Here is a 27,947-nt window from a genome sequence, read left to right on the forward strand (position 1 = left end):
CTACTATGCAACTACCATTTGATTTCAGATACAACGGCAGAAGCCTAACAAGACCAACTTGTATTAAGTCTATAAAGGGAATTCCCAGGATTATTTTAACTGTTTCAATTCCTACTATCGTTTTCTATTTAGATCATGGCTGACTTTATATAATACTCCATTTACTAGTAAAAAACAATTACTACTAATTTTATATAGTTGGATCCTTAAAACAATTATTGCCTCTGACAGAATACCTAATACTAGTATGACTTGATTAATTCTAATTAAAATTATACTTAATCCCTAATTTAACAATTTATTTCGAATCCGCACTTCTTTGTGTCTGTAGATGATAAGAGCCGGAGGAAAGTTAGGCAAAACTACTAAAAAATCCAAAGAAATTTTGAACTCTTATTTTAAAAACGCTTTTTTGTGATAAAAATTAAGATCAAAATCTAACCCCGAAAATATAAAAGTATAGTGTTTAATTAGCTACAAATTCAATAAATTTATTCTAGTTCCATATTGATTATTGTTGGGTGAAAACAGAGCTAAAAGTGAAAAGCCTTATTATTTCCTTCCATCGCGGCGCCGGAGTTGTCCAACTCCATCCGGCCACGCCTCTGTCTCATCCCCTATCACTTCTCCGTCTTCCATTGAAGAAATATTTAAAAGCTGAAGCTTTTAATTGGTAAGAATTTTTATACATCTTATTCCTCTTATATTCTAGTAACATTAAGTTGAAATATTTAAGTAGGAGAAGGTTTTTATGACTCGATTGGGAGGAGCATTTCTTATTACTTGGCTTTACGTTGTGCTCAAACTTGAATTGTAGAATTTTTGTCTTTAATTCATAACTTAAACTGGAGCATTTCATAGTCATTTGGGACCTATCCTATTATGAGTTTAAATTGGGATTGGATTATGTGTTGCTCAAAGAGTTCATGGCTATAAAATTGTGCAAGCCTTCGATTTGGGATTCCTCCAAATATTTATAACTATATTAATTGACTTTTTGCTGAGGTCTTGTCTGCACCAGTTAAAAGAGACGATGTCTTCTCTATGCAATGAAAAGAGACCAAAAAAATATGAAAATTTGCAACTTTTAACTTGCTTTGAGTTTTGGTTCTGGATAGAACAAAACAAAGCCACACTATGTAGATGCTGAGATCACATAGAAAGATTAAAAAATCTAAATTAAATAAACTAACAAAAAATGGTACTACAAAGTTACTTGGGTAGGACTAGCAAAGTCATATTCGATCCTAAACAACTACTCCTTATTTTACTGCATAATCTGTGAGAGCATTAAAATCATTCCTTATCACTTCAAGAAGAAGTTCATGATCTGCAGATATTTGATGATGTTTGCACACAATTGTATGAAAAATATCGAACTAATCTGCTCTGAATACATATTCTTACCTAATTCCGAGCTGCAAACATAACATCTACGGAGTAATTTTTTTGTGTGCCTGTATTTTTACTATATTTTTTTCCAGCTAGATGCTCAGGGATATTGCCTGTCTAGGATATTTCTTTCCCATGGATATTGCATGTCTATGCTTTTTAGTTTTTATATTTTGTACTACATCTAGTTGCCGTTCTTCATGTGGAGTTATTGTTTTCCTTATATTGCAGCAAGATATTGACCAATAGTCAGCTCTATATAATAATCTATAGGCAATTAAATTTTTTTGTCAGTTTATTACAGAAGCTTATCTTAGAATTTTATAATATGCATTAGTGAAGTACTAATATAAGCTCTTATATGATTCCATGAGCTTTCACGCCAAAATGGCATTAGTGTAATAACTCAGAAAAGTCTTCCTCTATCTATTTATGTAGATTGGATGCAATGATATACTGTTTTTCTTGGTTGATTATAATGAATGTAATGATATTTATATTTTGTGAAAATTGCAATAGTTTAAATAGAATGAGTTTAGAATTTTTGGATTTTTCAGATTGTTGTTTCTGTTGGATTTGGGTTGACTTTTAGCAATTTGTTGTTTTGAGTTGGTTTAGGCTTGAACCATAATCAATTCTTGGCGTTAAAATTTCCTAATGGATAGTGAACGTTCATTCAAAGTGCTGCCGGAAACAGAGAAGTTTCTTTGCGAACGGTTGTTGGACGAAAAGCAGCCTATCTCCGAGCGGTTTAGAGTCCTCTTTTCACTCCGCAACCTACGTGGCGTTGCACCCCGTAATGCTCTCATCCAAGGTATCTTACATATATCAACTTACAAATGTTCTTTGGGGCTTTCTTTGTTCTTCTTTTTAAGCAAGGTTTTAGATTTGTAGTGTTTAACTGCATACGTTATTTCAGCGTGAAACTTCTGGGAAACAATATCTTGTTGGTCTGTATGCTCTTCTTAAGTGAAGTATGCTTCCACCATAAATATGAACATGGAAACATTAAGCCTTCTTTCGATCTAGAAGCTGCAGCTTTTCAGATGCTTGATGCGAGTTTAAAATTGGAAAAATTTGTGTAATAGTCCTTTTGCATGACAGTGGCTTTCGTTTAGTAAATGAGATATAGAATATAGTTTGTTACATTCGTTTAGTTTCTCTTGCTTGAGATTGAAAAAACCTGCCTCATTAAACTAGTTTAATGTAAACTCTACTTCAGCAACTAGGGACACTTCAAACCTGCTCGCACATGAGGCGGCATTTGCTTTGGGTCAAATGCAAGATGCTGAAGCTATCCCTGCATTAGAAGCTGTTTTAAATGATCTATCATTGCATCCCATTGTGCGCCACGAGGTATGTGCTTTTGAATCTTGATTTTGTATTCAAGCATATCAAGCGGTGTCTCATAATTTGTGAATTTGTAAATAAGCAGGCTGCAGAAGCTCTTGGTGCGATTGGTTTGGAATGTAATGCCCCACTTCTTAAGAATAGTTTGGTTTCAGATCCAGCTCAGGAAGTTAGAGAGACATGTGAACTAGCTCTGAGTCGAATTGATGGGTTGAAAAATACTTCGGTGACTGAGACATCCCCTTTCTTGTCAGTGGACCCTGCTGCTCCAGCTGCGTGTTCTTCTGTAGAAGAACTCAGGTAGTTATTTTACAGTAATATCATTAGTTCATGTTTTTATATAATTTGGTTGCTTTATCAACTTCGTTACTTTATAGGGAAGTTCTACTGAATGAAGACAAGGGCATGTACGAGCGGTATGCTGCTCTTTTTGCTCTTAGAAACCTTGGGCGAGAGGAAGCTGTTTCTGCTATCGTTGAGTCTTTAGAGGCCGATAGTGCTCTACTGCGGCATGAGGTTTGTTTATCTTTTCTGTTTAATCTTTGAGTTTGTTGTCCCGTAGATCATGCCGTCCTCTGACATGAAATTAGATGTGAAGGTGACCTGGAATAATTCCTTTGCAACTATTTGATTTTGATTGAGTCCAGGTTGCTTATGTCTTGGGCCAACTGCAGAACAAGAAAGCTTCAGATGCACTTTCACAGGTTCTAAGAGATGTAAATGAACATCCTATGGTTCGACACGAAGCAGCAGAGGCTCTTGGTTCTATTGCAGGTTCAGCTTCTCTATATTTTAATTTGCATGCTTATATAGAAGCTAAATTTATTTGCAAAAAAATTAAATCTTTACATAGACTGCTTCGATGCAGCACACATATTTCAATTTGTCTGTGTGTTTGTTTTCACACAGTTTTTATGTTGTAGATGAAGAATCGATTGCTCTGCTTGAGGAATTTGCCAAAGACCCCGAGCCCATCGTCTCACAGAGCTGTGAAGTCGCTCTCAGCATGCTCGAGTTTGAAAAAGCAGGAAAATCCTTTGAGGTAATAAAAAGGACTGAACAAAATTATGGTGATTGATTTAACTAGTATGTGTATGCTTGGTCTTAGAAATTTCTCTCTGTTGCAGTACCTTTTCATGGAGACGCCACAAGCCTCCTGCTAAGTTGGATTTCTTGTTTTTCAACCACATTATTCTCAACTATTGAAATGAAGTTGCTCTTATTTTGTTAACATCTCTCAACTTATGAGTTTGGCTTTTACCTTGGTCAAAGTATAACTTTGTACTCCTACCGGTAGGAGTTCAAAGTTTGTATCAACTTTTGTTTGAATTTTGTCATCATAAAATGAAAAGGTGCTGTTTTGATAATCGAAAACCCCCTCATTTATAATCACTAGTAAAAAATATTTGATTGTTCTTGGACATTTGAAAGAGTGGAGTTCTGTTAAGAATGGAAATCAAACATATAAACATTTGACAACTACGACTACCTCAGCACAAATCGCACGCAAGTTAAGTATGGAAATCAAACAAATTAATTCTGAAACCAATCACTACTAAAAGATAGGGTAATGTTATACAAAGTAGGTAATGTCTACATTTTACAAAACAAAGTAAGCACGCCTTCGGCTAAGGAGCTCAGGCATCGACAGATGACAAGGTCCCATATACACATTCAAAACGCTATTTGGTTTCAGACAAGTACATGCTGATATATATAGTCAATCTGTGATTTCCCTGGTTTTCAATGCGGATTCAACGAGTTTCACCTTTTTGCTGTTCTCGCTGTTTATCAGCGAGAGTTTTTCAAGTAAAGATTTGAGTTCAGACACGCCATCATCTGGAACCCTATTTCCCCTTCTTACCAGCCTTTGTGTTCGTTGAGTTGGGGAATCAGCCTGCAAGGAATGAGTGTATTTTTTCGTTCTTGCACTCAGAGCTTCAATGGAAGAGTGTAATGCATCCAACTCCAACCCGGTAAATTTATCTGAGGAAAATTGAAAAAAAAGGGATAAGGCCAATTTTACAAGAAATAATTCAGGAAAACTGTAAGCATGTCATATTTCTTGCAAAACCAAAGTTAAGTATTCATTCAGAAAGGAGAAACATTACCTAGTTCCATCTTGAATTCTCTCTCCGCTTTAGAAAGTGGGTTTTTCTGCAGTCCGGGCAGGCTCCTCAAGCTTTGTAGCCGTTCCTCTAAGGAACTGTGAATCTTAACTGCACGATCTACACGATCCTCTAATTTTTCCTGTTTTGTTTCAACTTCCAAGAGCTTCTGTTGCATCTTGTGCAACCGAGAATGCTCTCCGTCTATTAATTTTTTCAACTGAGGCGCATGATGCTGGAGCTCAAAGTGCACCTATCAACAACATTAAAACACCATATTTATTCATGAGTATATCAACAAGGATCTAACTTATGCGGTAGCGTGTGTCTCCAACAGTACAACCTACTAGAATCCACAAGTTTGCAGATTGTACGATCCTACATGCACAAATTTTTCTATAAGCTTCTTGTTTGATATCAACCAGATTGCATTCCACAAAAATAATAAGTGGGTAACAACATTTTGTCCACCTAGGGGGGTATTCGGTTGGCAAGATTAAATCTCATGATTAAATATGTATCATGTTTGGTTCATAAGATTGAATCCTTCAACTTAATCCTAGATGGATAGTTTCATGATAATTAATCATAGCCTCCCCGCTCTAACTAAAATAATCCTTCAACTTAATCCTAGATGGATAGTTTCATGATAATTAATCATAGCCTCCCCGCTCCAACTAAAATAATCCCACAACTTAATCCTAGATGGATAGTCTCATGATATTAGTCATGGCAACCGAACGCCACCCTAATGTATTACTACTACATATCTAAGTGGAAACACTACTTATGATACAATAATCCGTACCTTGTGTGCATACTGCACATAATTTTCATGAAACAGCTTGAAATATTGATGAAGCGTGGATCGTCCTTCAATAGAATCAGCTGTTACAGAGCGCAAATTTGGTGCAGAAGGGGGAAATAGAACTGCCTTTGGCCCACTGAGAAGCTCTTTGCTTATTATTGTGTTAGAACCTGTTTGTTTTGTACTTGTCTCTTTTGTGGTTAAAGTTTCTTGGGTCTTATCAAAAGCATCAGTAAGCAATACATTCCAAGTTTCCATCTGTAGCACTATACAGTCATTAGAAGAAGTAAGTCCCACAATCCACGAACTCCCATAAGAATCTGATAAAGCCAGGAAACCATGAAGAGGTGATGGGGAGGATGAGTCGCCAGGGCATGTACTAAGTACAGAATTCACAGATGGAGTTCTAATTGGCTCTTCCTTCCCAGTTGTGTGGTTAGTGAAGGGGAGAAAATGCAAGACAATTGAATCTATCCCTCCAGCATGAATACAAAATGTTCTTTCAGGTAAGAGAGGATCACTAATCATGCCAATCAGAGAACTACTTTCGATAGGCAAAGCTAAATCCACAATGGCTAACCTTAGCAAAGGAGGTGGCTGGCCCAACCAAGCAGTAGAATACGGGCTCTGATCTAGCTTCAAAACAGTAGGACTACTCAAGAAAGACTCACATATCATAGCAACACCAGCTATCTTATCAGATGAAGTGAAACAAAGACGAGGTGCACTACCCATCGTCCAAACTGGCTGAATTTCATCAGCCAAAGCATCCAGTTGCAATTGGCCATCACTACGAGCAATCACAAGAATTGTGTCTTTGCCAACTAAATTGTAATGAAAACTGACCGCACGCCCTTCACATGTGCCTTTCTGAACATCAGAATCTTCAGTCACACCATCACACATGTTATGCAGAGGCCCCTGAAATTAAAATTATATTTAAGATGAAGGGCCTGGACAAAAGGAAATTAAGTTTGGCAACGGACTGAAGACAACCCATCCAGAGATATGGAAAAGAAAATCAAACACAAGGCTGTTCAACCATTAACTGTAACAAATACCATTAATTCATTTAATACAATTGCTCAAAACTCCAGCTACTTGAACAGAAGTATAAATTAGATAACAAACAGAAGCATCTTATTCTTGCAACATCGAAGATAGGACATTTTCCATTCAACCAAAGGAAGGAACGGACATGAAACGACGAGACTTCTGTAAACAAATGAAAAGAAAGTGATAAAGTTTACCTGCAATGAAACTGATGCATCCATATGGACAAAAGGCTGAGCTCTAACAATATGCAACTGTCCACCACCTCCATCTTGATGAACTAACTCAGGAAATGTTGCCTCCAGCCATGAGATTGACATATTTGAATTACTAACAGCTTTTGAATCGGCTGATTTTAGCCCAAATGTATGAGCGTCATTATAAAGCTCCAAAACAGATTCCCATTTATACAAGCTGTTTATAAGTGGTGGACATTGTCAGAATTCAGAAAACATGTAGTGTGAGGGTGTAGAGGTTATTTATTGAGAAGGAAAGGATGAAAACCCGGAAATCATTATAATTTATTTTTGAAGGCTTTGTTAGTATCATCACAGTGATTAAGTTTTGACATAGTGAGACACCAGCATAGCAGCAAAGCCTCAAAATAAAATTTTCACGACAAAGTATTTTTGGTCAAACAGGGTCGGTCACTACCATAAGCAAAAAAATATAACCAAAAAAGCCGAAGGAAAAATCTGAAACTATGCAAAACAAAATTACCTTGCTAAAGGAACAACAGGGCAAATTATGTAAGTGGATCCATCACTAAACAAGATAAAAACCTGAAAAAAGAGCATGGTCATTAGTATTTTCCTCAGTGCATACAAATATATTCAAAACCTATTGAGTTACTTATTAGAAGCGAAAACTTCATACAACTGCTCACAATGTGGTCTGCAGTCCTTGCACAAAATGATGAATATTCTCATGATTAGATACGATACTTATAGGCACATACAAATATATTCACAATACAATTATATTCAAAACCTATTGAGTTACTTATTAGAAGCCAAAACTTCAAACAACTGCTCACAGTGTGGTCTCCAGCCCATGCACAAAATCATAAATATTCTCATGAGTAGATAAGATACTTAGCACTTAGGGTCGCGGGGCGCACCGGGTCGATGAGGTGAAAATTCGGGTCGCGGGTCGACGAGTCGACGGGGTCGAGAGACCCACAAAGCTAGGTTAATTTTTTTGCCTTTTAATATTAAATAAAATAAATATATTGCTCTAATGTTTATAATGTATCAAATAATATAAATGTAGACTCAATTTATGTGAATAGAGATAAAATGGAAAATAGAAATGATCAAAATATCAAAATAATTCATAACTCATAACACAATAAATAAAAATCAACATATATTTAATTTAATTAGAACATCACAATATATTTAATTAGATTTGAATGTAATTTTGATTGGTAATTAAAGGTATTTTTTTTATTTAAATAGGAACTAATCATATTCAAGGAATAGAGAATATGAACCAATATTAATACTAATATTTAAAAATGAAGTCGAAGAAAATGATTATTAACTTTTATAGGTCCTAGAGCCCTAGCTATAGCTTCCACCTACTTTCCTTTTAAAATTTTTGTCTCGGTAAACCCCCTTCTTCTCTCTTCATTCCCCTTCTTCTCTCTTCATTCTCATCCCTTCGTCTCTCTTCATTCTCACAGACCCATTTCTGAGCTGCCATGGCCGACGATCTTCTTCTTCCAGCCGCTCGCCCCAGCCGATCGACCCAGCTGCTCGCCCCAGCCGCTCGCCCCAGCCGCCCCAGTGGCGACCCCTGAATCTCGACCCACCCACCCACAATGGGGCGACGTCGGTCTCGACCCTTGCGACCCGCGACCCAAGCGCGCTCGGGGCGCGATTTTAACAACACAGATATGTCAAGATATCATAATATGCTTGTAATAATGGAGTGCTCATTTCAGTTGGAAGAAGCTCGGCTAGAAAGGAGTTCGGTAAGCTCGGCTTACCGACCTGGAACTAGCCGAGAAGAAGAAGGCAGAAGTCGGTAAGCTCAGCGGTAAGGAAGCTCGGTAAGGAAGCTCGGCGTTGAGCTGGAATGAGCCGAGAAGGAAGAGTTCGGTTGTAAGCCGAGAAGGAGTTCGGTCTTAAGCCGAGGAAGGAGTTCGGTCTTAAACCGAGAAGGAAGAAGCAACCTAGCCGAACTAGCCGTTGGAGCAGCAGTTAGTTAGCTGAGATGTAGCGGTTATTCTTCTTGCTTTCTTGATTCTTCTTGTAGTTAGTTAGTAGCAGTTGCTACTTGATTATAGAGCTTTAAATAGCTCACTGTGTATGTAGTTTAGAGTAGAGTTTAATCAATAAAGAGTTTTCCAGTTTTCTCTCCAAGATTATCATCTTCAATACTCAAAGTGTGAGTGTGTGTGTTTTCTGCATTGTGTGATCTCATACAACAGTGAGTGTGTGTGTGATCTTATTGAGTGTGTGAAAGCCTTGTGTGTGCGAATCCTAACAAGTGGCGCCGTCTGTGGGAAAGGGATATTGAAACTGATTTGCAGAGGATCAAACGGTTTCAGAGATGGCAGCAAGGCTTGATGCAGAAAAGTTCACAGGCAAGAATGATTATGGCCTGTGGAAGATGAAGATGAAGGCGGTTTTAATTCAACAAGGCTTGGCGGCAGTTCTTGCAAAACCAGAGGAGAAAGGAAAGGCTCCAGTGCTTGATGAAAAAGCTCAGGCAAAGATGGAGGAAATGCAGCTCAAGGCACATTCTGCAGTGATTCTGTGCCTTGGAGATAAGGTCTTGAGGGAAGTTCAAGAAGCCAAGGCTGCGGTGGAGATCTTGGACAAGTTAGATGAAGTTTACTTGGCCAAATCCTTGGCTAACCGGCTGTATCTCAAGAAGAGGCTGTATGCCTATAGTTTTTCTGGAGATAGGCCCATCATTGAGCAGCTAGAGGAGTTCAACAAGATCATTGATGACCTGGGATCTGTTGATGTCAAGATCTCAGATGAGGATAAGGCCATTCTCACCTTGAATGCCTTGCCTAGCTCGTATGACCAGCTAAGTGATGCAATTATCTATGGAAGAGATAAACCTATCACCTATGCAGAAGTCTATTCAGCCTTGATGGCCAAAGAACTCCAGAAGACAGCCAACAGAGGCTCTGCAAGCTCCAATGTTCAAGCTGCAGAGGCCTTGAATGTGAAGAAGTTCAAGAAGCAGAACTTCAAGAAGAAGTTTGAAGGCCCTAAACCCTCAAGTTCTGATGCTCAGAAGGAAACCAGAGCTTGCTATTGGTGCAAGAAACCTGGACATTTGAAGAAAGATTGTCATGCATGGAAGAGAAAGATGGCCTCTGAGGGACACAATCAATCTGATTGTGTGGAGAGTGCTGATCCCCCGGCTCAACTCATGAATATCAGTGATAGTGGGGTCAGTCATAGGTGGATAATGGACTCGGGGTGCAGCTTCCATATGTGCCCCAATAGAAGCTGGTTTCATGATCTTCAAGAAGCATCGGGTACGGTTGTTCTTGGTAATAACCACATTTGTCAGATCAAAGGAATAGGGAAGGTAAAGCTAAGCCTACAAGATGGCTCTATAAAGATCCTAACTGGGGTGAGGTATATTCCAGAAGTGAATAGGAACCTCATTTCATTGGGAATGCTGGAGCAGAAAGGGTTCACCATATTGATGAGTCAAGGAAAATTGTTTGTGAAATCTGGAGATGCAGTGATGATGGAGGCTGACAAAGAGCATATTCTCTATTATCTGAAGGCTAAGGCTGTTGATGGAGAAAGCAATGCAGTGTCAGATGATTCCATAATGCTATGGCACAAGAGATTGGGCCACCCAGCCGAAGGAAGCTTGAAAGAACTCATCAAGAAGGGTCTGATCTCTGGAGATTTCAACAAGATGGACCCCTGTGAGCAGTGTATACTTGGAAAGGCTAAGAAGGCACCCTATCCTACAGGTATTCACTCTTCTACAGCCCCTTTAGACTACATACATAGTGATCTTTGGGGGCCTTCACCGGTGTGTTCAATTGGTGAAGGAAAGTATTATCTAGCTATCATTGATGACTATACAAGAAAGTTGTGGGTATATATTCTTAAAGAAAAATCTGAAACACTCACAAAGTTCAAGATATGGTGTAAGGAGGTTGAGCTAGAGAAGGGTAGAAGTGTTAAATGCTTAAGGACAGACAATGGCCTAGAGTTCTTGTCTGCTGAGTTTGATCTGTTTTGTAAAGAGAAGGGTATGAAGAGGCACCGGACTGTTCCTGGTAATCCTCAGCAAAATGGTGTTGTGGAAAGGATGAATAGGACAATCCTAGAGAGGGTGAGGTGCCTACTTCTTGGGTCTGGTTTGAGCAGCAGATTCTGGGGTGAGGCTGTGTATACAGCAGCCTATCTCATCAATAAATGCCCATCTACTGCCCTGAAATCTGAAACTCCTGATTACATGTGGTATGGAGCTCATAGTGACTACTCAAAATACAAGGTGTTTGGGTGTGTGGCCTATGCTCATGCTAGGCAAAGTAAGCTTGAAGCTAGGGCTCTGAAATGTATCTTGCTGGGGTATCAGAGGGGTGTTAAGGGGTATAGGCTCTGGTGTATTGAGCCCGGTAAGCAGAAGGTCTTGATGAGTAGGGATGTGGTGTTCTTGGAGGATCAGATGCCATACCTGAAAGATAAGCTGGACTCCAGTGAAGATGATGGTGATTTCTTCAAGGTGGAGCCTGTGGGGGTTGACCTAGGAGCAGGTGGAGTTATTGACTCAGGGAGTGAGTCTGATTCAGATAAAGAAGAGGCTCCAACTCAGGGCAACCAGGCTGGTGAGTCTATATCAGACTCTATCAGAGACTATCAGCTTGCAAGGGACAGAGTTAGAAGAGAAACAAGGCCACCAACAAAGTTCTCTGATGTTGTGTATTATGCTCTGTGTGCAGCTGAAGGTATTGATGGTGCAGATCCACTCACATATAAAGAAGCTATGCAGAGTAAAGATAGAGAAAGATGGATTGAAGCCATGAATGAGGAAATAGAGTCTTTACTCAAGAACAAAACATGGATTTTGGTGGACAAATCCAAGCTGAATACAGTTGAAAAGGGGAGAGTGAAGGTGATTAAGATTAACACCTTGCACAATCCGGCTGACATGCTAACAAAGTCTCTAGGTAGAGACAAGTTTGATCATTGCAAGAAATTGATCAATGTTTGTGCAAGAACTGAGATGAGCCCTCAGGTGGAGAATTGTAATAATGGAGTGCTCATTTCAGTTGGAAGAAGCTCGGCTAGAAAGGAGTTCGGTAAGCTCGGCTTACCGACCTGGAACTAGCCGAGAAGAAGAAGGCAGAAGTCGGTAAGCTCAGCGGTAAGGAAGCTCGGTAAGGAAGCTCGGTAAGGAAGCTCGGCGTTGAGCTGGAATGAGCCGAGAAGGAAGAGTTCGGTTGTAAGCCGAGAAGGAGTTCGGTCTTAAGCCGAGGAAGGAGTTCGGTCTTAAACCGAGAAGGAAGAAGCAACCTAGCCGAACTAGCCGTTGGAGCAGCAGTTAGTTAGCTGAGATGTAGCGGTTACTCTTCTTGCTTTCTTGATTCTTCTTGTAGTTAGTTAGTAGCAGTTGCTACTTGATTATAGAGCTTTAAATAGCTCACCGTGTATGTAGTTTAGAGTAGAGTTTAATCAATAAAGAGTTTTCCAGTTTTCTCTCCAAGATTATCATCTTCAATACTCAAAGTGTGAGTGTGTGTGTTTTCTGCATTGTGTGATCTCATACAACAGTGAGTGTGTGTGTGATCTTATTGAGTGTGTGAAAGCCTTGTGTGTGCGAATCCTAACAATGCTCAACAGGTAAAAAGAGGAACATCAGCAAACATTATATGTTAATACTTGATATTAATAGCTCACCGCACTTTCTAGTTTTTATTACAATACCAGGCTGAATTTCAGGTCAATTAGCACAAACATATATTAAGAGTCAAGAAAATAGTCATAAGCATACATATATGATAATGAATTGTTGTTTTCAGCCAAACAATATATTAATCAATATGCAATTGCTAACAAAATAACAAAATCCGAGAATTCCAATAGAGCGTAAACGGGCAAGTACCAAGGTTCAACAGCAACAAAATAAAATGTCACTTTTAGATATGAACACTACACAGATATTCATGTAAGACTGGCTCGTGAAAGAGAGCTCCCTTACACTGAATTTATCCCATAAATGTTCGCCACCAAAAGAGAAATCAACTGGACAAATTGCTGCAGCATTACGGCTACTCCCACACTCTACCGGTTGTAAATAATATTCCTGCTCTGGCTGCCCAATATCTGTAGACAAATCAAAAATTCTGCAAAATAAATGGTTCATATTAGCTTAGCTCACATGTTTCAAGCTGTTAGAGAGTGGTATGTTAGAACATAAAGTTATATTATTCGCGATTGAGAGCACACATAACGATTTAGATCTTTCCACCACACAAAACAGTTAAACAGGAGTCCCGAGAAGGAAGACATCCTTTATTATTTGATTTAAGTGCTTTAATGTGTGTCGTTATTTTTTTGCACTATTCTTTTTCCGAATTACTGGAATAAGTTTTGCAAAGAAGTACAAGAATAACAAAAAAATCACCTCTAACAAATGCATTGTACGTTCACAGAACTATGTCCATCGTCCAGTAAAATATGTATACCTGAAAACAGAATCAGACGACAGGATTCCCAAGTGTGTATCACTGTATGGGTGCCAGCAAATCTGTAGAATGCGTATGAAGTTGTTTCTCTGGAAGTAAATCTCTGAACCAAGAGAAGCGGTCCTGTAAAAGGTTTAGTTCATAGCAGTGGTATTCTCAGTCTACTAGGCCAATAAATCATGTACACCAGTATGTATAACATTGTAGAACGAAATCCAGCTTATCAGAGGAATCGTATAGAAATATGCATAATTTATTGAAAGACTACCACAAAAACTGAAGTACTTGGCATATGCTAGACAAACTACTTGTTTCATAGCCAGACACTGATGAAGAGCTTAGAGAACAGGATTTATTATACATGACTAATGAAACACCCAACGGTATAGTCCCTGCATTCACGGAGGACGGAGAGCACCACCTAAAGTATCATACATGATTAACGGAATACAAAGAAGGATGAGCCAGCCATGAAAATGAATCAGTATCTTAGGAGATCGCAGAAACGGTTTCAATCATTTCAGTCCACACTTCTCATAATTAGGTATATTCAAAATTAGACACTTGGCGTGTAAATCAGCAAAGGCTAAATAGTAGTAATCAAATGAAATCACGGAATAAACTCAAACTTATACCAATGCTATATGCATGTGATGCAGTCGGAAGTAAATAAAACATCATTAAGCATGGCAAATAGTAATATTATCATACCGACAGATGATGGTATTTTCTGCTAGTGAAGAGCGTCCATAAAGGTACATAACACATAGGCCCTCCGTCCCGGCCAGGAGCAAAGCTGAGCCATTTTTGTTGATAGAAATCTTACTCACCTCAAAACTGACTGGTGTTTCCGCTTGCAACACCTATTAAGAGAGCATGTAAGTATGAGTGGAGTCCACATTCATCCCTTCTACAGCATATCTCCTCTCCCCAAAGGATTAGAATGTCAAGCTCAATTAAGTAATGTGCTATCGTAATTTATCCATCTAATGGTTGGAAACCAAATCTCAAGCTAGTCAAGTTACAGTCTATCAAAATTTCAACTAAATAAGGTGTGCAAATTATAATTTCATAAACCCCTCTTAAACCCTAACTTTTCAAATTTCCTCTCTCTCTCTCTCTCTTTCACGCACACACACACACACAGACAGAAAACGTGAAAACTGAATCGAATGAAAGACCTTAGAGGGCGAAGCAGCGAGGATGGAAGAGGGGTCGGGCTCGCCCAAGCGAATTGATAGCCGGTGGAGGCATTTCTTCTTTAAGTCCCAAATGTATAGCCGAGAAGCTCCATCCCAGGCCATGAGATTGGGAGGCTTTCTTCCGGAGGTATCGAGAGCGACGGCGGGGGTAGCAGTGGCGGAGGAGAAGAGCGGGTGGTTCTGCAGTGGAAACCATTCGAGCTCTGACTTGGGCGTCGAACTCGACGGCGAAGGAGCCGGAGATTGACGCTCCGTTATGTCGAAGGAGAAACGCATCTCTCTGGATTCGTTGAAGAGAGGAGGAGCTCGGAAGCCTAAATCAACATTAAATCATTTCATATTTTTATTTTTCCTCTCAATCGGAGCTTATCTTTTTTTACAATCGTAGTCTTCGTATTTATTTTTTTTACTACTTGAAAAACTTCATTATGAAAAGTGAATTACTACTATTTTTTAATAACATTATTATGTTAGAATGAATTTACTTTAATTCAAACATTATTATATTAGAAATACAAAAGCATCCACGTCATGCTCTTTTACCAGAGCATAAATGTGGGTCCGGACCCACTTTTATTAATTTTTTAGTCTCTGTTCTTCCCTAAGAGCACAACACTCACATTCATGCTCTTCCGCAAGGACATCTATTATTCAATTTAAACAAAAACATTTCCACAATATTAAAATACATTAAAAATACCCGGAATACTATTACAAATTACAAAAAAATTAAAAATTACATAATTAAAATCCTAAAAATTAAAAGTTACATAATTAAAATCATAAAAATTAAAAATTACATAATTAAAATCCTAAAAATTTAAAATTACATAATTAAATTCATAAAATTAAAAAAACTCACTACTCGTGGCCGAATTTAGCTCAAATGTGTTTGATTAGGTCTTCTTGTAGCTCAATGTGGGTTCTGGTATCGTGCATTGTGTGTCTTGTTTCGATCCTCTCGCCCACCGTCGTATGCACACCTCGGCGTGGGGGAGACCTCGCGGTTGAGCTTCCGACTTCATCCTCGTCGTAAAAGTTAGCAACTCTCGGTCCTTCATCAGCTATAATCATGTTGTGCAAGATAATACACGTGTACATGATGTCGGCGACATTCTTTACATACCACAACCGAGACATGGCCTTCACAATGTTGAATCGGGCTTGAAGGACCCCAAAAGCTCTTTCGACGTCTTTCCGCGGACTCTTGACGCTGCGCAAAAAGAACCAGTCTCGGGTCTTGCGGGTTGCTGAGCGTCTTCACGAAAGTCGGCCACCTTGGGTAGATACCATCGGCGAGATAGTAACACATGTGGTATGCATTTCCGTTGACGGTGAAGTCGATCACCGGTGCTACACCATTCAAAACATCATTGAACAATGGTGAAGAATAGAGCACGTTCAAGTCGTTGTTGGATCCGGCAATACCAAAATATGCATGTCAAATCCATAGGCGGTAGTCGGCGACTGCTTCAAGGATAAGTGTTGGGCCGCCGCCTTTGTGGCCGCTTAAGTGTTGCCCCATCCAAGCAGTCGGACAATTCTTCCACCTTCAATGCATGCAGTCAATGCTGTCAAGCATATCGGGAAAACCATGGACTGTTTCGTGAAGACGAAGCAACCGTTGGCAATCATCGGTGGTGGGTGCCCGAAGGAATTCCCCACCGAAAACTGAACGAACGTCGTCGCAAAATTTTTTAAGACAAAGGATTCCAGTTGACTCACCAACATGCAAATACTCGTCGAAGAGGTCAGTCGTTTGCCCAGTAGCAAGTTGTCGGATGGCACACGTACACTTCTGCAACGCCGAGAGACTTTCCCGACCAGTTGCGTCTGTACTTGTTTGAAAGTATTCAACACGGGCGGATAATGTGTTGACAATACGTATAAACAATCGTTTTGACATTCGAAAACGGCGCCGAAAGTAATCTTCCGAAAACCGCGGCTGGTCGGAAAAATAGTCGGCAACGAGCCTTTCGTTGGCTCCCTCCCGGTCACGGTGGATGTAGCGGCGAGTTGATCTAGTTGGCCGAGGAGGAGGGGCGGGGGTATTCGCGGCGACATAGGCTTCATAGGCGACACGATATTTTTCATAGTATTCTTGTTCTTCGCGCTTTGCTTCCGCAATGATATCGGTGAAATCCATTTTTGAATTTTTTAGAGAGGGTTTGAGTGAGAGAGGAAGATGTAGATGAGTTGTATGAAAAAATATGAATGATAGATAATTTGATGTGAAAAATAGATGATGAATGTGTGTATTTATAGATGATTTTGGGATATAAAAAATTATAAAAAAATTTCAAAAAAACGGTAATAAAATGGCTATATTTTTGGGAATCTGAAAATATATTTTTTTTAATTTTTGGTATTATTTTCGATTTTAAAAAAAATCCAACGGATAATCAGTTAGCGAATAAAAACGCGTCACGTCGCCTGTTCAGCGGCACGGACGAGCTCGATGCATCGAGTAGCGCCGTACCAGCGGCGGACAACGTCCGTCCCAGCGAGCACCGCTGCTGATGCTCTAACATTCTACCACTAGATATTGTCACTTTATTAGTTGGAGTCGAGATCACATTATATAATATGCTCCCTTACTTCTTTGTAGATACGCCACTATATAAAGGAAAAAAATACTTAAAAGTGAAGACTTAGTATCATGTAAGTAATTAATCACATATAATCACAAAGATAAATTAAATAAACCCATACAACGAGTCTGAGCTGAGTTTGTCGATTCTGACTGTTCCAATTGAGTTTATATGCGAACCCAGGACCAATCAGGGATTAAGCTAGGGCTAGCCCATGAAAGCCCACCAAAGTTAATCTCTTGTCTTAAAAAATAAAATTTTATTCCTAGTGATAATTAGGGGGTGTTCGGTTGGCAAGATTAAATTTCATGATTAAATATTTATCATGTTTGGTTCATAAGATTGAACCCTTCAACTTAATCCTAGATGGATAGTCTCATGATAATTAGTCATAGACTTCCCTCTCCAACTAAAATAATCCCACAACTTAATCCTAGATGGATAGTATCATGATAATAGTCATGGCAACCGAACGCCACCGCCACCTTAATAGTTAAAATCCGACTCAAGATAAATTGGACAAGACTCAGATTTTTATATATAAAAAAATTATAATAAAATACTGCTGTGTGAATGAAGGAAATCTCAAGCACATGAGAGTGATTGTGTAGGAAAGTGTGTCCTCAATTGAATGGGGTAGATGCCTTAATTAAAGGTAGGGGCGAACGCCAAAATACTCTTTCAATCCTTTTGAGGGCAGGGCGGACTCTCTTCAATACTTTAGAGAAAATAGAGATGAGTCACCACTCTTCATTTTATGGAGTAAAGGAGAAAGGTGATGTGCATTTTGTTAGAAGTTTAATACTGTACTACTTTGTCTACAATAATTGACTATCATGATAAGAGTAAGGACTTGCTTTTTTCCTTTTTGCACTTTCAATTAAAAGCTAACAAAACTAAATATGGTCATTTTCTAGGAAGAAGCTCGGCTTGAAAAAGAAGAAGGTGTTTATCTGTAACACAAGAAAATGACCATACCTATTTTGTTTGATTTTAATTGAAAGTGCAAAGAGGAGAAAGAAAGTTCTTACTCTTATCATGACAGCCTAAATTATTGAAGACAAAGTACTATTCTAACTTCTAACAAAATTCACATCACCTTTTCTCTTTTATAAAATGAAGAGTGGTGACTCATCTCTATTTTCTCTAAAGTATTGAAGAGAGTTTTGACGTGCAACCTCAATTGGATTGAAAGAGTGCTTTGGAGTCCGGCCATGCTTTTATTTAAGGCATCTACCAATTCAATTGAGGTATTGAGGACACACTTTCCTGCACGATCACTCTCATGTGCTTGAGACTTTCCTTCACGCACTACTTGTAATAAGTCATAGTAGTGTTTTAGATATTTTCTACTGGTTCCTACTATTATACCTCATGTTTTGATCATGTACAAGTACAATTCTGGTATAAGAGCCATTTTTGGCAAAGGTACACAGTAATTATGTAGTTAACCGCGTATTAACATGCGTTGCATGTGTGTGTTTAATGGTAGAGCTCATCGACATCCGGCATCTCTCTTTTGAGGGAACAAATAAAAGTTAGTGTGGCGATTGATGCATCAGATTCCAGTTTTGTAGGCAATTTACTACACCCGTTGTCAACTCGTTTTTATTCTTACATACAAATTGAGTTATGTTAAATAGTGTTTTACAAGTTTTGCGATTTTGTATTTCTCCAAATTGGATAACAGACACACAAAACTTTGCCTTAATCACAAACTAAGTACGTGCACTTTAACATATTTATGAAAACCAATGAGCAACTGAAGCAAAAATATATCAATAAATTGCACATGTTAATGAAAATTCTGGAGCATAAAGAAGAGTAGAGAACAATATGCATTGAGTTTTTTTAACAACCACAAAAACGTTGTACCTAAATTAGTATTTCTTCACTTCCAACCTCTGCCACGTCCACGGCCGCCGCCGCGCCCACGGCCTCCTCCTTTTCCACGCAACGCCTTATTGGCATTGTGTTTGACTTGCATGTTTTCCGGCAATGGAGAAATGTGATCCACACATTTTCTGAAGCTGAAGTCATCAACAGAGTCATCCTCCCTTATGAGGAAGAAGCAGCGACTTTTGAACTGGGGATGGAAGCGGACTTGGAAAGCTTTCACACCTGCGCCAATTTTTCTGTCGGCCTCTACATGACCTTTCTTGAGCAACTCTAGCAACACCAAGTGCTCATACTGAACGCAGAAAAAGGTAAGTAGTGATAAGTTTGAGATAGACGTATATATTATGGATGACCCTTACTGAGCAACACCAAGTGCTCATACTGAAAGCAGAAAAAGGTAAGTAGTGATATTAAAATAGTTTGAGATAGGCGTATATATTATGGATGACCTTTACTGAGAAACACCAAGTGCTCATACATGAATACACAAAAAGGCAAGTAGTGAGATTAGAATAGTTTGAAATAGGCCTACATCAGACATGGAAACTTAATAGCCAATGGAATTCATGTTAGAAACTAAACTGTAAAACTGAGAGCAAGTGTAATTGGAATTCTAATATTTGACCAACTGTGACAAATTTAAGTTGTTTGTTTAGAGTCACATATGAAATAGTAATTCAATAAATGCATGACATCTTCAATTCTTCTCAGTTGTTAGTAGTTTGGCACCTCACAGCCATCAATGGAGTATAGCAAAAGACGATGACAGAGAATAAAAACTCATCAAATTTACTCTGTTTTTTCTACAATCATGGAGCATAATTTAGGGCACATAATATTCATATATGTTATCGAACATTAGTCGAATAAATAGTATATCATGAAAATGCTACTTTTATTTGTAGCATCTTTAATGCATGATACAAGTTTCCAATTCTTCACACCGTCGTCACCGAGATAACACATACATTCCTAATCTCACAATGATAAAATATCCAAAATCAACTTATTCCCCAAAAAACATTACTCCTCCAAACAGACAAATCATCTATAGCATCATAATAATTTGAATAAAAAAATCATTATCCAAAACACAAATACATCCACATAAAATTCGAGCAAACAGAAACGAAATTAAGAAGTAGCAGTGATTACCTTATTGACATTAAAATTGGGAGACCAGGAATGAAGAAGCTTAAAGAAATAATCAAACATAGCAACAGAGGTATCGAAAGTTTTCGGTCCAACAACCAACTCAGCGGCTATTGGCTCTCCTTCTCCAGCGCCATTCTCGGTTTTCGTTCTCTTCTCCTCCGGCTCAGCCTCCACATCCTCCTCTCTAGAGCGCTTCGCGGCGCCATTGTCGCTATCCTCGGCCGGAACCTTCACCTCCTCTGCCTCCATCGAAGCCTCTGAAGCTGCCATGAACAGAGGTATCCAGAAGTAGTGAGTCTAGGGTTTTAGGACTTTTTAGCAAGGGTGTGCGCTCTATTTCTATATTGTTCTTCCACTTTTCTCGGATTTATTTATATTACTCCGTATCGAATTTTTTATCACGCAACAATGGGCCGCTTGAGATATTGGGCTCTGTTTTAAATTTGTTTTATTATTAATTCAATATTGCTTTTATGAAACTTTGCAAAACTTTTTTTTATCAAATCTACCGAACTTACCAAAACAATTACAGATCAAAACTTACCACAACTTCATCGGAATTAATTTTACTCATAAAACTAAGTTAAAAAGATTGAGATACAACTAGTATAGTTGATAAAGGTTGCAACATAATCAATGAATTTAAAATATATTGTGAACAATGAAAGTGTTACTATTAAAATTGATCAAAAGGTTGAGTACAATCTTTCATCAGTTCTCCTAAAGTCAATATTAGATTCACATAGAGTGTGTGATACTATTAGCATGGGATGTGTACAAAACACGCTATATGACAAATCCCTAAAAAAATCGTGTATTGGTGCATTTACTTCACAATTCGAGTTTGTTTTAGGTGCATTTTGATTGATTTAAACAACTACTCCTGAAGTCTTTTTTTTTATATATAATTTTTTCTATTATAGTGTCCTAAATTGAAGTCTATTTTAATTGGTGATGATGAAGAATAACAGGACGATTCTTAGTGTAGTCTTGTCATCAAGCAAAGCATTACTCATGTTATTTAAACCGATACTTGCAATATGAGTATTATTTAATTTATATTTTATATTCCTATTTAATTTTATAAATAGTTAAATCTTATTCTGTTACAAGATAGGAGGTCGCACCGTTTTGAAGATTTTTGTATCCTAAAATTTTAAGAAACGTGCACAGGCCCGTCCCTTGGCCCGTGCGGCCTGTGCGACCGCACAGGGCCCCCAATTTTCAGGGGCATCTGAAATATTTCAGCCCATATACATGTATTCCTATTTTTTCTGCCCAACAAAACTATTTCTCTTGTATAGCAACGTCCAGGCCTTTTTCTAGCACCGTGACTCCAATTCTGATCGGTTTCTTTTCCCGATCGTAGACCTGGGAGCCGCCTGTTCGTGTTCGGTGTTCCTCATCGACAAACGCCGCAACAGGGACCAGCTCACCAGAGCCATCGTTGATCGCTTCTGCAGCGCCTGACATCGTCGGCCATTGCGATTGGGAGCAGCGCAAACACACCAATTTGTCTTTTTTTCTATAGTATATTTCTTTAAAATGCATTGTCTTTTTTTCTTTAATTATCATATAGCTTTAAAATACATTGTCTTTTTTTCTATAGTGGTAGGCCTCATTTTAGATTTTTGCACATGACCTCTGATTTTGTCGGGACGGCCCTGAACGTGCATACCTATAACCACCTTCGTGTGGTTTGAGCCTCTTTTGATTTGAAAATTGGGTTTGCACTCTAAAGAATAAATAATGACCAAACTAAATTACATTCTCGTGAAATATGTATAATATTTCTACAAATTCGAGTTTGGGTGATTGTACTACATTAATCCAAAGCTAGAAGAAAATTATTCACAAAAGAAGCTGTATGAAATTATTATTTCTCCTAAATCCATAATTAAAAAACTTGTCCTGTCCTACTAATTTCCGGCCACTTTGGTGCCAGAATCATACCGACTAGTTGTTTTTATTGTGTTTTAATTTTTTTTTAAAAAAAATTGTTAGAAATTTTATTATACTCCATAAGATAAGAAATTGTTGATTCCAAGTTTTTTCCGAAAATGATATGCTTCTTATATCGAGTTAATATGATACAACTAAACCATAGACTTGTTTTTTGATGTGATCTTTTCTTGGATAAAGAGTATGATGAATATCTATTCAAAATAAATACATATAAGAAAAGAAAAAGAAAGTCTTGGATTTGTGAAATTTCTATCTTTTTTCCATCCCCCAAAAAATTAAAAGAAACGGAAAGAAATAGGAGTGGATTTGAAAGGCTATTACAAGTTTGAATGAATGAGGATTTATCTAAGTGCTGCACACAATCTAAAGAATGAAGTAAAGAAAAGCATAAAGGAAATCCATTAAGCACAAGAAACAAAGAGGAGGGGCTTCTAAAGGTAAGAGTTTAGCAAAAAAAAGCAAAATAATGCTTGGTAAATTTGTGTGAGTGATTTTACTCTGTACTAACACCATTTATTCTACTTTATCTAGCTTTATGCAGACTCACTATTCTCAAGTTTGGCTAGCTAAGCAAGCCTCTATTTTTGAAAGTGCCATGATGAAATATGTCATTTTCTAATGATTTGTAATACTAAGTGTGATTCCAACTCCAACAAAAGGTATTCACTTGTCTCATTTGAAGGTTTTCGTTCATTGGATGAGAAAAAGCAGTAGAGACTTATGCAAAAATGTGTGCATCCACCCCTAGTTAAATCCAATAAGGGTTTGGACAGTTGATGGGTTTGAATGATGGTCTAAAGAGGAAGGAAAGGAATAGGGTGTATGGGAACCAATGCTAAAGATTCTTGGCTTCTCAAGGTTGATGCTTTTTCCAACCAACTTTTTGTTCAAACCTGTCAAAATCTTCTAATACAGCCTTATTTTTGCTTATGATTGAGGTGAATCTGGCTTCTCCCCTTTCTACTTTATGCTTTATTAATCCCACTCAAGTACAAATAAGGGATTAACCAAACACATAAGCAGCCTCATTTTTAGGCAAAGAATCCATCCACTCTCTTTTACTAAGATATTACCTTATCACATCTTGTGTTTTTCTCTGCTGCAAAGATGTTCTGCTTGACTTACAGGGCCGCCCTTCTAGTATTCTTCTGTGTTGGGCTGCTCTCCATCCAGCCGGAAACTGTTTCTGCAACGAGAAGCATCAGTCTTGCTCTAAGACGGGGAACAGGAGGAGGAGGAGGAGGGAGGCTTCTTCTCGCCTTAGAAGAAGAAGGGGAGAGGCCATTCAACGCCGCGCCTTCACCTGCAATGACTTTTGATCCGAGCCAATCAGAAAAAAGAACGGTACGGGGAGGATCGGATCCTATACATAACAGAGCCTGACCTGAAAATTATGGGGTTAGAAAGTAATGCTTGAAGCCTATCTTGATGCAGCCGTGAGGAAATTTTGCTGCTTCTCAGTGTAGGTTTAATCAGCTACAATTGTTTCATTGGTTTAGCTGTTGCATCTTCCTCGTATACATAGCTGCGACCGAGCAGCTTTTAAGAAGCAAACATATGTTATAGATTCTAGCATGGCTCAAATATGTATGGGGGTTCATTTTCACATATAGAAATATAGTTCTTATGTCTCAACAACATGTCTTTCTATTTATCATCCTACCCTTAAAACTGAGTTTGCATATTCTACAGACAGCAAAAATTGGCATAACGAAAACATTAACTATGACTTCCTAGCTAAACATTATTGAAATTGTGACCTGCAATACCTAATTCGCCGATTTGGATCCAACTGTGTGCGCATTTTCTTGCGGTTAATAGTCCGCCAAATCATATCGACAGCATCATTAGGTGAAGATGGATAGTGATATCAAACTGCCCAGTAATACCTTTAACTTCTCCCATATTTTATTTTAGTTCACTCTTCTTGTTTGATGCCTCAGAGAAGATTCAGGAGGTAACCATTGATCACCACTGCACAGATGATTATGCAGAACATCTTCATACGGCAGCTCACTGATGATTACAGGCATCAAACAAATGACTTTATGAAGTAGTGTCTCCAGTAATATTCAGGCAAAACTTTGATAAGGTCATACCCTTGCCCGTCTTGCTAATCCCGTGTGCTTGAACACTCCCGAATGTGAATGCACATCGCTCTTGTCTTTAAGATGGAAGAATAGCTCTACCCTGAAAATTCGAACACATAAGTACCCGTATTAAGAGGAAAACAAAATATGCAAGAAGATAAAGTAAGAAACAAATGCAAACTCAGCTAAACAGCGTATAATTCGTGTAGATATTGAAGTGGAGTGTGTGAGTGTCGAGTAACAAAAAATACACATGAGCTATAGTCGAGTGATTACGAGAAAAAGGCATGCTTGCAGTTGCATTTGCAGTAAATTAAAATTTAAAACCCAAGGGTAGGTGAGACAGGGATGCTACCAAATTAAATTCCAAGTTCCCCTCCAACCTAACAGCCCCAAATGGAAATCAAGAGGCCACACCACTCATACATACAAATATACCCTTAGAAGAGTCACAACACGAGCTCTTCTATCTCTCTGGCTCCTCCTTGGCTTTGCGAATCAACCTGTCTGCCGCCCTTTCTGCTTGAATTCCAACGACCTAAACTGGAAAACCGCTAAAGAACTGCCATCAGGAATTTATATAATTTTTCATCACCATGAATGAAGGAGAGGGCTACCTGATTTCACCTGATCTCACATTCCCTACACATTCTTCACCAGCTGAAGCCTCCAAATTCGTGAAATCCCACTTAATTCTGATCAACTAACTCTACTACCATATTTTTCTATGCACTCAATTCATTTTTTACAGCAATAACACTCATTACTGATTACTGGGTTTCAAAAAACTTGAACTAAATTGCGTCTTGTGCAATTACTCCTATTATTTTCCTCGATTTGGCTCGTCAAATTTGACATATGTTTAAGTACAAATTACTGTCTTTCCCTTATAATTTGTACATATGTTTGAGTTTGTAAAAGTTAATGAATGGTTTTTCTTTTTAGATGGTCTCATTAAAAATGAAACGTTTTCTAAAATAAGAATATATTTTATCTCTATTTTTTCATCTCGCTTCATTAACTCACAAAACAATACTACATAAAAACCGTGACGATTTCCAAATATTGCATATTTAATGGGACGGATGGAGTATTAATTTTATTAAAATTGGTAAAAGTGAAAGGTGACAAATCCTGACGGACGAAAATGGAAATAAGTGACAAATTCTCAGGGACGGAGACATCAATAAATATTGTAAATGTGCAATCACGTTTAATGAATAAATATTGTTTTAAATAGATAGAAGCATCAAAGACGCTTTGGCCGAGTGGTTAAGGCGTGTGCCTGCTAAGTACATGGGGTTTCCCCGCGAGAGTTCGAATCTCTCAGGCGTCGTTTATATATATATATATTTTTTGTTTTGTGTTTTGGAATTTGGGCTAGTTACAATCAAAGTTTGGATAATTTTTTTTTGTGTTTTGGGCATAGTTACATTACATTCAAAGTTTGGATCAATTATTAATAAAAGTAGGGCAAATATGACTTTCATCTTCTATTCATGCTCAACAATTCGAGATATTAATTAAATGTGTGGCTTGAGAATAAATAAAACGTTGACAAGTTAATACAACCCATAAGGCAACAAATATATTAATTAAAAAAAGAAGAGGAATTGAATCAAACCAATACACAAAAGACACATAGCTTCAATATTGGGATGAAGATGAGAATATGATCAAAGTCATATCATATGTGTGTGCCACACATTATTTGTCTCCTCTTCGACTTTTCTTTCACATTTCTCCACAAAATTCGGTACATCACCTTTTACAAGTCTTTGGTAGGAACACTCATTATTTTTCGAGTGATATATATGGACTAGTGCCATTATTGAATCTCAACCCAATTATCACGTGATTAATTACTAATTACTCAAATGATTACATAATTTGCGTCACAACAAAAAATGTAACTAAGTATTTTTGTAACACATGATATATTATAAACACGATACATCTACAAATTAAATGGAGAATCAATCCAACCTTATGCATGATTGGAATATTTGATGAATTCTCAATAACGTTAAACAAAATACAAGTGTGCTAATATAATACTTCACCTAATTAAGAATCCACTACTTCCACCCTGTGGAAGTTCCGGTGGCAGCCACAGGCGGCGCAGGTGAGCTCTGCCTCCAGCCTTTCTTGACCTCGGGCGGCAGCAGAGAACTCCCGGCATCCATCGACGGCGTAGCCTCCAATATTAGCTGCATGGTTCTTCATGCACTCGCGGTAGCGAATTCGACTCCATCTTCTCTTGGAACATTCTCTCTTGATCACTACTACTTTTTTCGTCATTAGTTGCTTTCTACCTTAACAACTTTCCGGAATTAATGTTACAGATTATAAAAATGATCCTGTAGTGTCTATCGTGAAAAGGATTGGACATAGATAGACACACATATATAGTTATATAAAGGTAAGTGGAGTTCATGAATAGGATAAGGCAGAAACCTAACCCTAGCTAAAGTAGGAGTATATAAGTTTGAAAAAAGTGAAAATTCTATTACTATTAATCATTGGGTTTATTAACAGTTTTGAACAGTAAATTTGATATCATATGTACCACGTGTGGAGGTTTAGAAAAATATGTACATACATATACTATTAGAAGGCTGCAAGAGCATTATTGTTTCTACCGTTTACCTTTGATTTTTTGGCATGTTGATCTTTTAAGAGAATTTGAATTTGAATTGAGTTTCTATGGTATGCATGCATACAGTCAACATTTCGCCAATTGATTTGATAGAAATTTTATAAAGAGGATTTGATAAAAGTGTCAAAATTTTGAGACTTTTGTTGTTCCCGCAATAGGCTGAACTCGGAATTTATAGATAGAGAAAATTGGTAGACATATTTTTGGCTTTCAATAAAATATTTTTAATCAATTTCATACTATAATTCAGTTATAAATTTAATTTAATTAGAAATAACAATTAAAATAAATATGAAAAAATATTAATAAAATAGTTGGATCCATAAATATTAAGGACCCGTTTTATAGAGTGAGTGGGTTATAGCAAGAGGATTAACATAGGATAAAATTTTCGGGCCAAATGTAGGATTTATGTAGGATAAAATAAACCCACAAGAGGATAAAATAAACCCACAAATTTTGTGGGTCACATTAACTAAGCCCAATAGTGAAAACGGGCACTATTCACGCGGGCCTGGCGGGCCGCCGCAATTTTTTTCGGGCCTTGGATTGCATTTATCCAGGCTGAAAATTTGTATCAAACATTGGATTGTGGTGGGTCCCACCAACCTTAACCTTGGTTTATCACCTATAAAACGGGTCCTAAAGGGAAAAAGATCGTGGGTCATAAGAGTCATAACTGTAGGTGGTGCATTTGAATAAAGAATGAGATAAAAAAAAGTGGTACACAGCTATAAAGAAAGAAAGAAAGAAAGGTTAATATGAGTGTGGATGACCTAACTAGAAATTAAAATCGATAGTAGAAGTGAATGAACCTTAACAAAGAAACATGAATGAATGGTGACTAGACTAATTTACGAAACAACCCAATATTTCTCATTTTTTACCACAAACTCATAATGGCATTAGAATGCGGTTTTTTTGCCATTTATTTACCATTAACCTTTATGTAGAAAATAGGAAGCAACAATATCAAACCGGTTAATATCTACA

The 27,947-nt window shown here is 37.9% G+C and overlaps 3 protein-coding genes, 1 long non-coding RNA gene and 1 other non-coding gene across 10 annotated transcripts; 2 read left to right on the top strand and 3 right to left on the bottom strand.

Annotated features, from left to right (window-relative positions):
• The first annotated feature begins 427 nt into the window (after positions 1 to 427).
• LOC121752109 (deoxyhypusine hydroxylase-like) lies at positions 428 to 4,109 on the top strand. The gene is made up of 8 exons (XM_042147005.1): positions 428 to 673; positions 2,011 to 2,206; positions 2,615 to 2,748; positions 2,828 to 3,042; positions 3,120 to 3,258; positions 3,390 to 3,516; positions 3,666 to 3,784; positions 3,870 to 4,109. The coding sequence occupies exons 2-8, from the start codon at positions 2,050 to 2,052 to the stop codon at positions 3,903 to 3,905; spliced, it is 927 nt and encodes a 308-aa protein (XP_042002939.1). The 5' UTR covers positions 428 to 673; positions 2,011 to 2,049; the 3' UTR covers positions 3,906 to 4,109.
• Positions 4,110 to 4,262: 153 nt separating this feature from the next.
• LOC121752108 (nuclear pore complex protein NUP88-like) lies at positions 4,263 to 14,975 on the bottom strand. Its single transcript, XM_042147004.1, has 9 exons — positions 14,575 to 14,975; positions 14,105 to 14,256; positions 13,394 to 13,516; positions 12,907 to 13,051; positions 7,432 to 7,493; positions 6,909 to 7,125; positions 5,659 to 6,579; positions 4,854 to 5,103; positions 4,263 to 4,728 (listed from the first exon to the last, which is right to left on the bottom strand). The coding sequence occupies exons 1-9, from the start codon at positions 14,869 to 14,871 to the stop codon at positions 4,463 to 4,465; spliced, it is 2,433 nt and encodes an 810-aa protein (XP_042002938.1). The 5' UTR covers positions 14,872 to 14,975; the 3' UTR covers positions 4,263 to 4,462.
• A 3,974-nt stretch (positions 14,976 to 18,949) lies between these two features.
• On the bottom strand, positions 18,950 to 20,588 carry LOC121750108 (protein EMBRYO DEFECTIVE 514-like). The gene is made up of 2 exons (XM_042144567.1): positions 20,241 to 20,588; positions 18,950 to 19,377 (listed from the first exon to the last, which is right to left on the bottom strand). The coding sequence occupies exons 1-2, from the start codon at positions 20,508 to 20,510 to the stop codon at positions 19,078 to 19,080; spliced, it is 570 nt and encodes a 189-aa protein (XP_042000501.1). The 5' UTR covers positions 20,511 to 20,588; the 3' UTR covers positions 18,950 to 19,077.
• Positions 20,589 to 22,416: 1,828 nt separating this feature from the next.
• Positions 22,417 to 25,173, bottom strand: LOC121750649. 6 transcript variants are annotated; one of them, XR_006039911.1, is made up of 5 exons: positions 24,923 to 25,173; positions 24,651 to 24,838; positions 24,305 to 24,395; positions 23,590 to 24,221; positions 22,417 to 23,508 (listed from the first exon to the last, which is right to left on the bottom strand). It is a non-coding gene; the product is annotated as an uncharacterized LOC121750649 (long non-coding RNA). The 6 variants fall into 6 exon arrangements; XR_006039908.1 differs by having other exon boundaries at positions 22,417 to 23,517; XR_006039910.1 differs by having other exon boundaries at positions 22,417 to 24,221; positions 24,734 to 24,838.
• Positions 25,174 to 25,549: 376 nt separating this feature from the next.
• Positions 25,550 to 25,631, top strand: TRNAS-GCU. The gene has a single exon. It is a non-coding gene; the product is annotated as a tRNA-Ser (tRNA).
• Positions 25,632 to 27,947: the final 2,316 nt, after the last annotated feature.

The sequence above is a fragment of the Salvia splendens genome, chromosome 10, assembly GCF_004379255.2.
Source record: "Salvia splendens isolate huo1 chromosome 10, SspV2, whole genome shotgun sequence".
In the NCBI taxonomy this organism is placed as follows: Eukaryota; Viridiplantae; Streptophyta; class Magnoliopsida; order Lamiales; family Lamiaceae; genus Salvia; species Salvia splendens.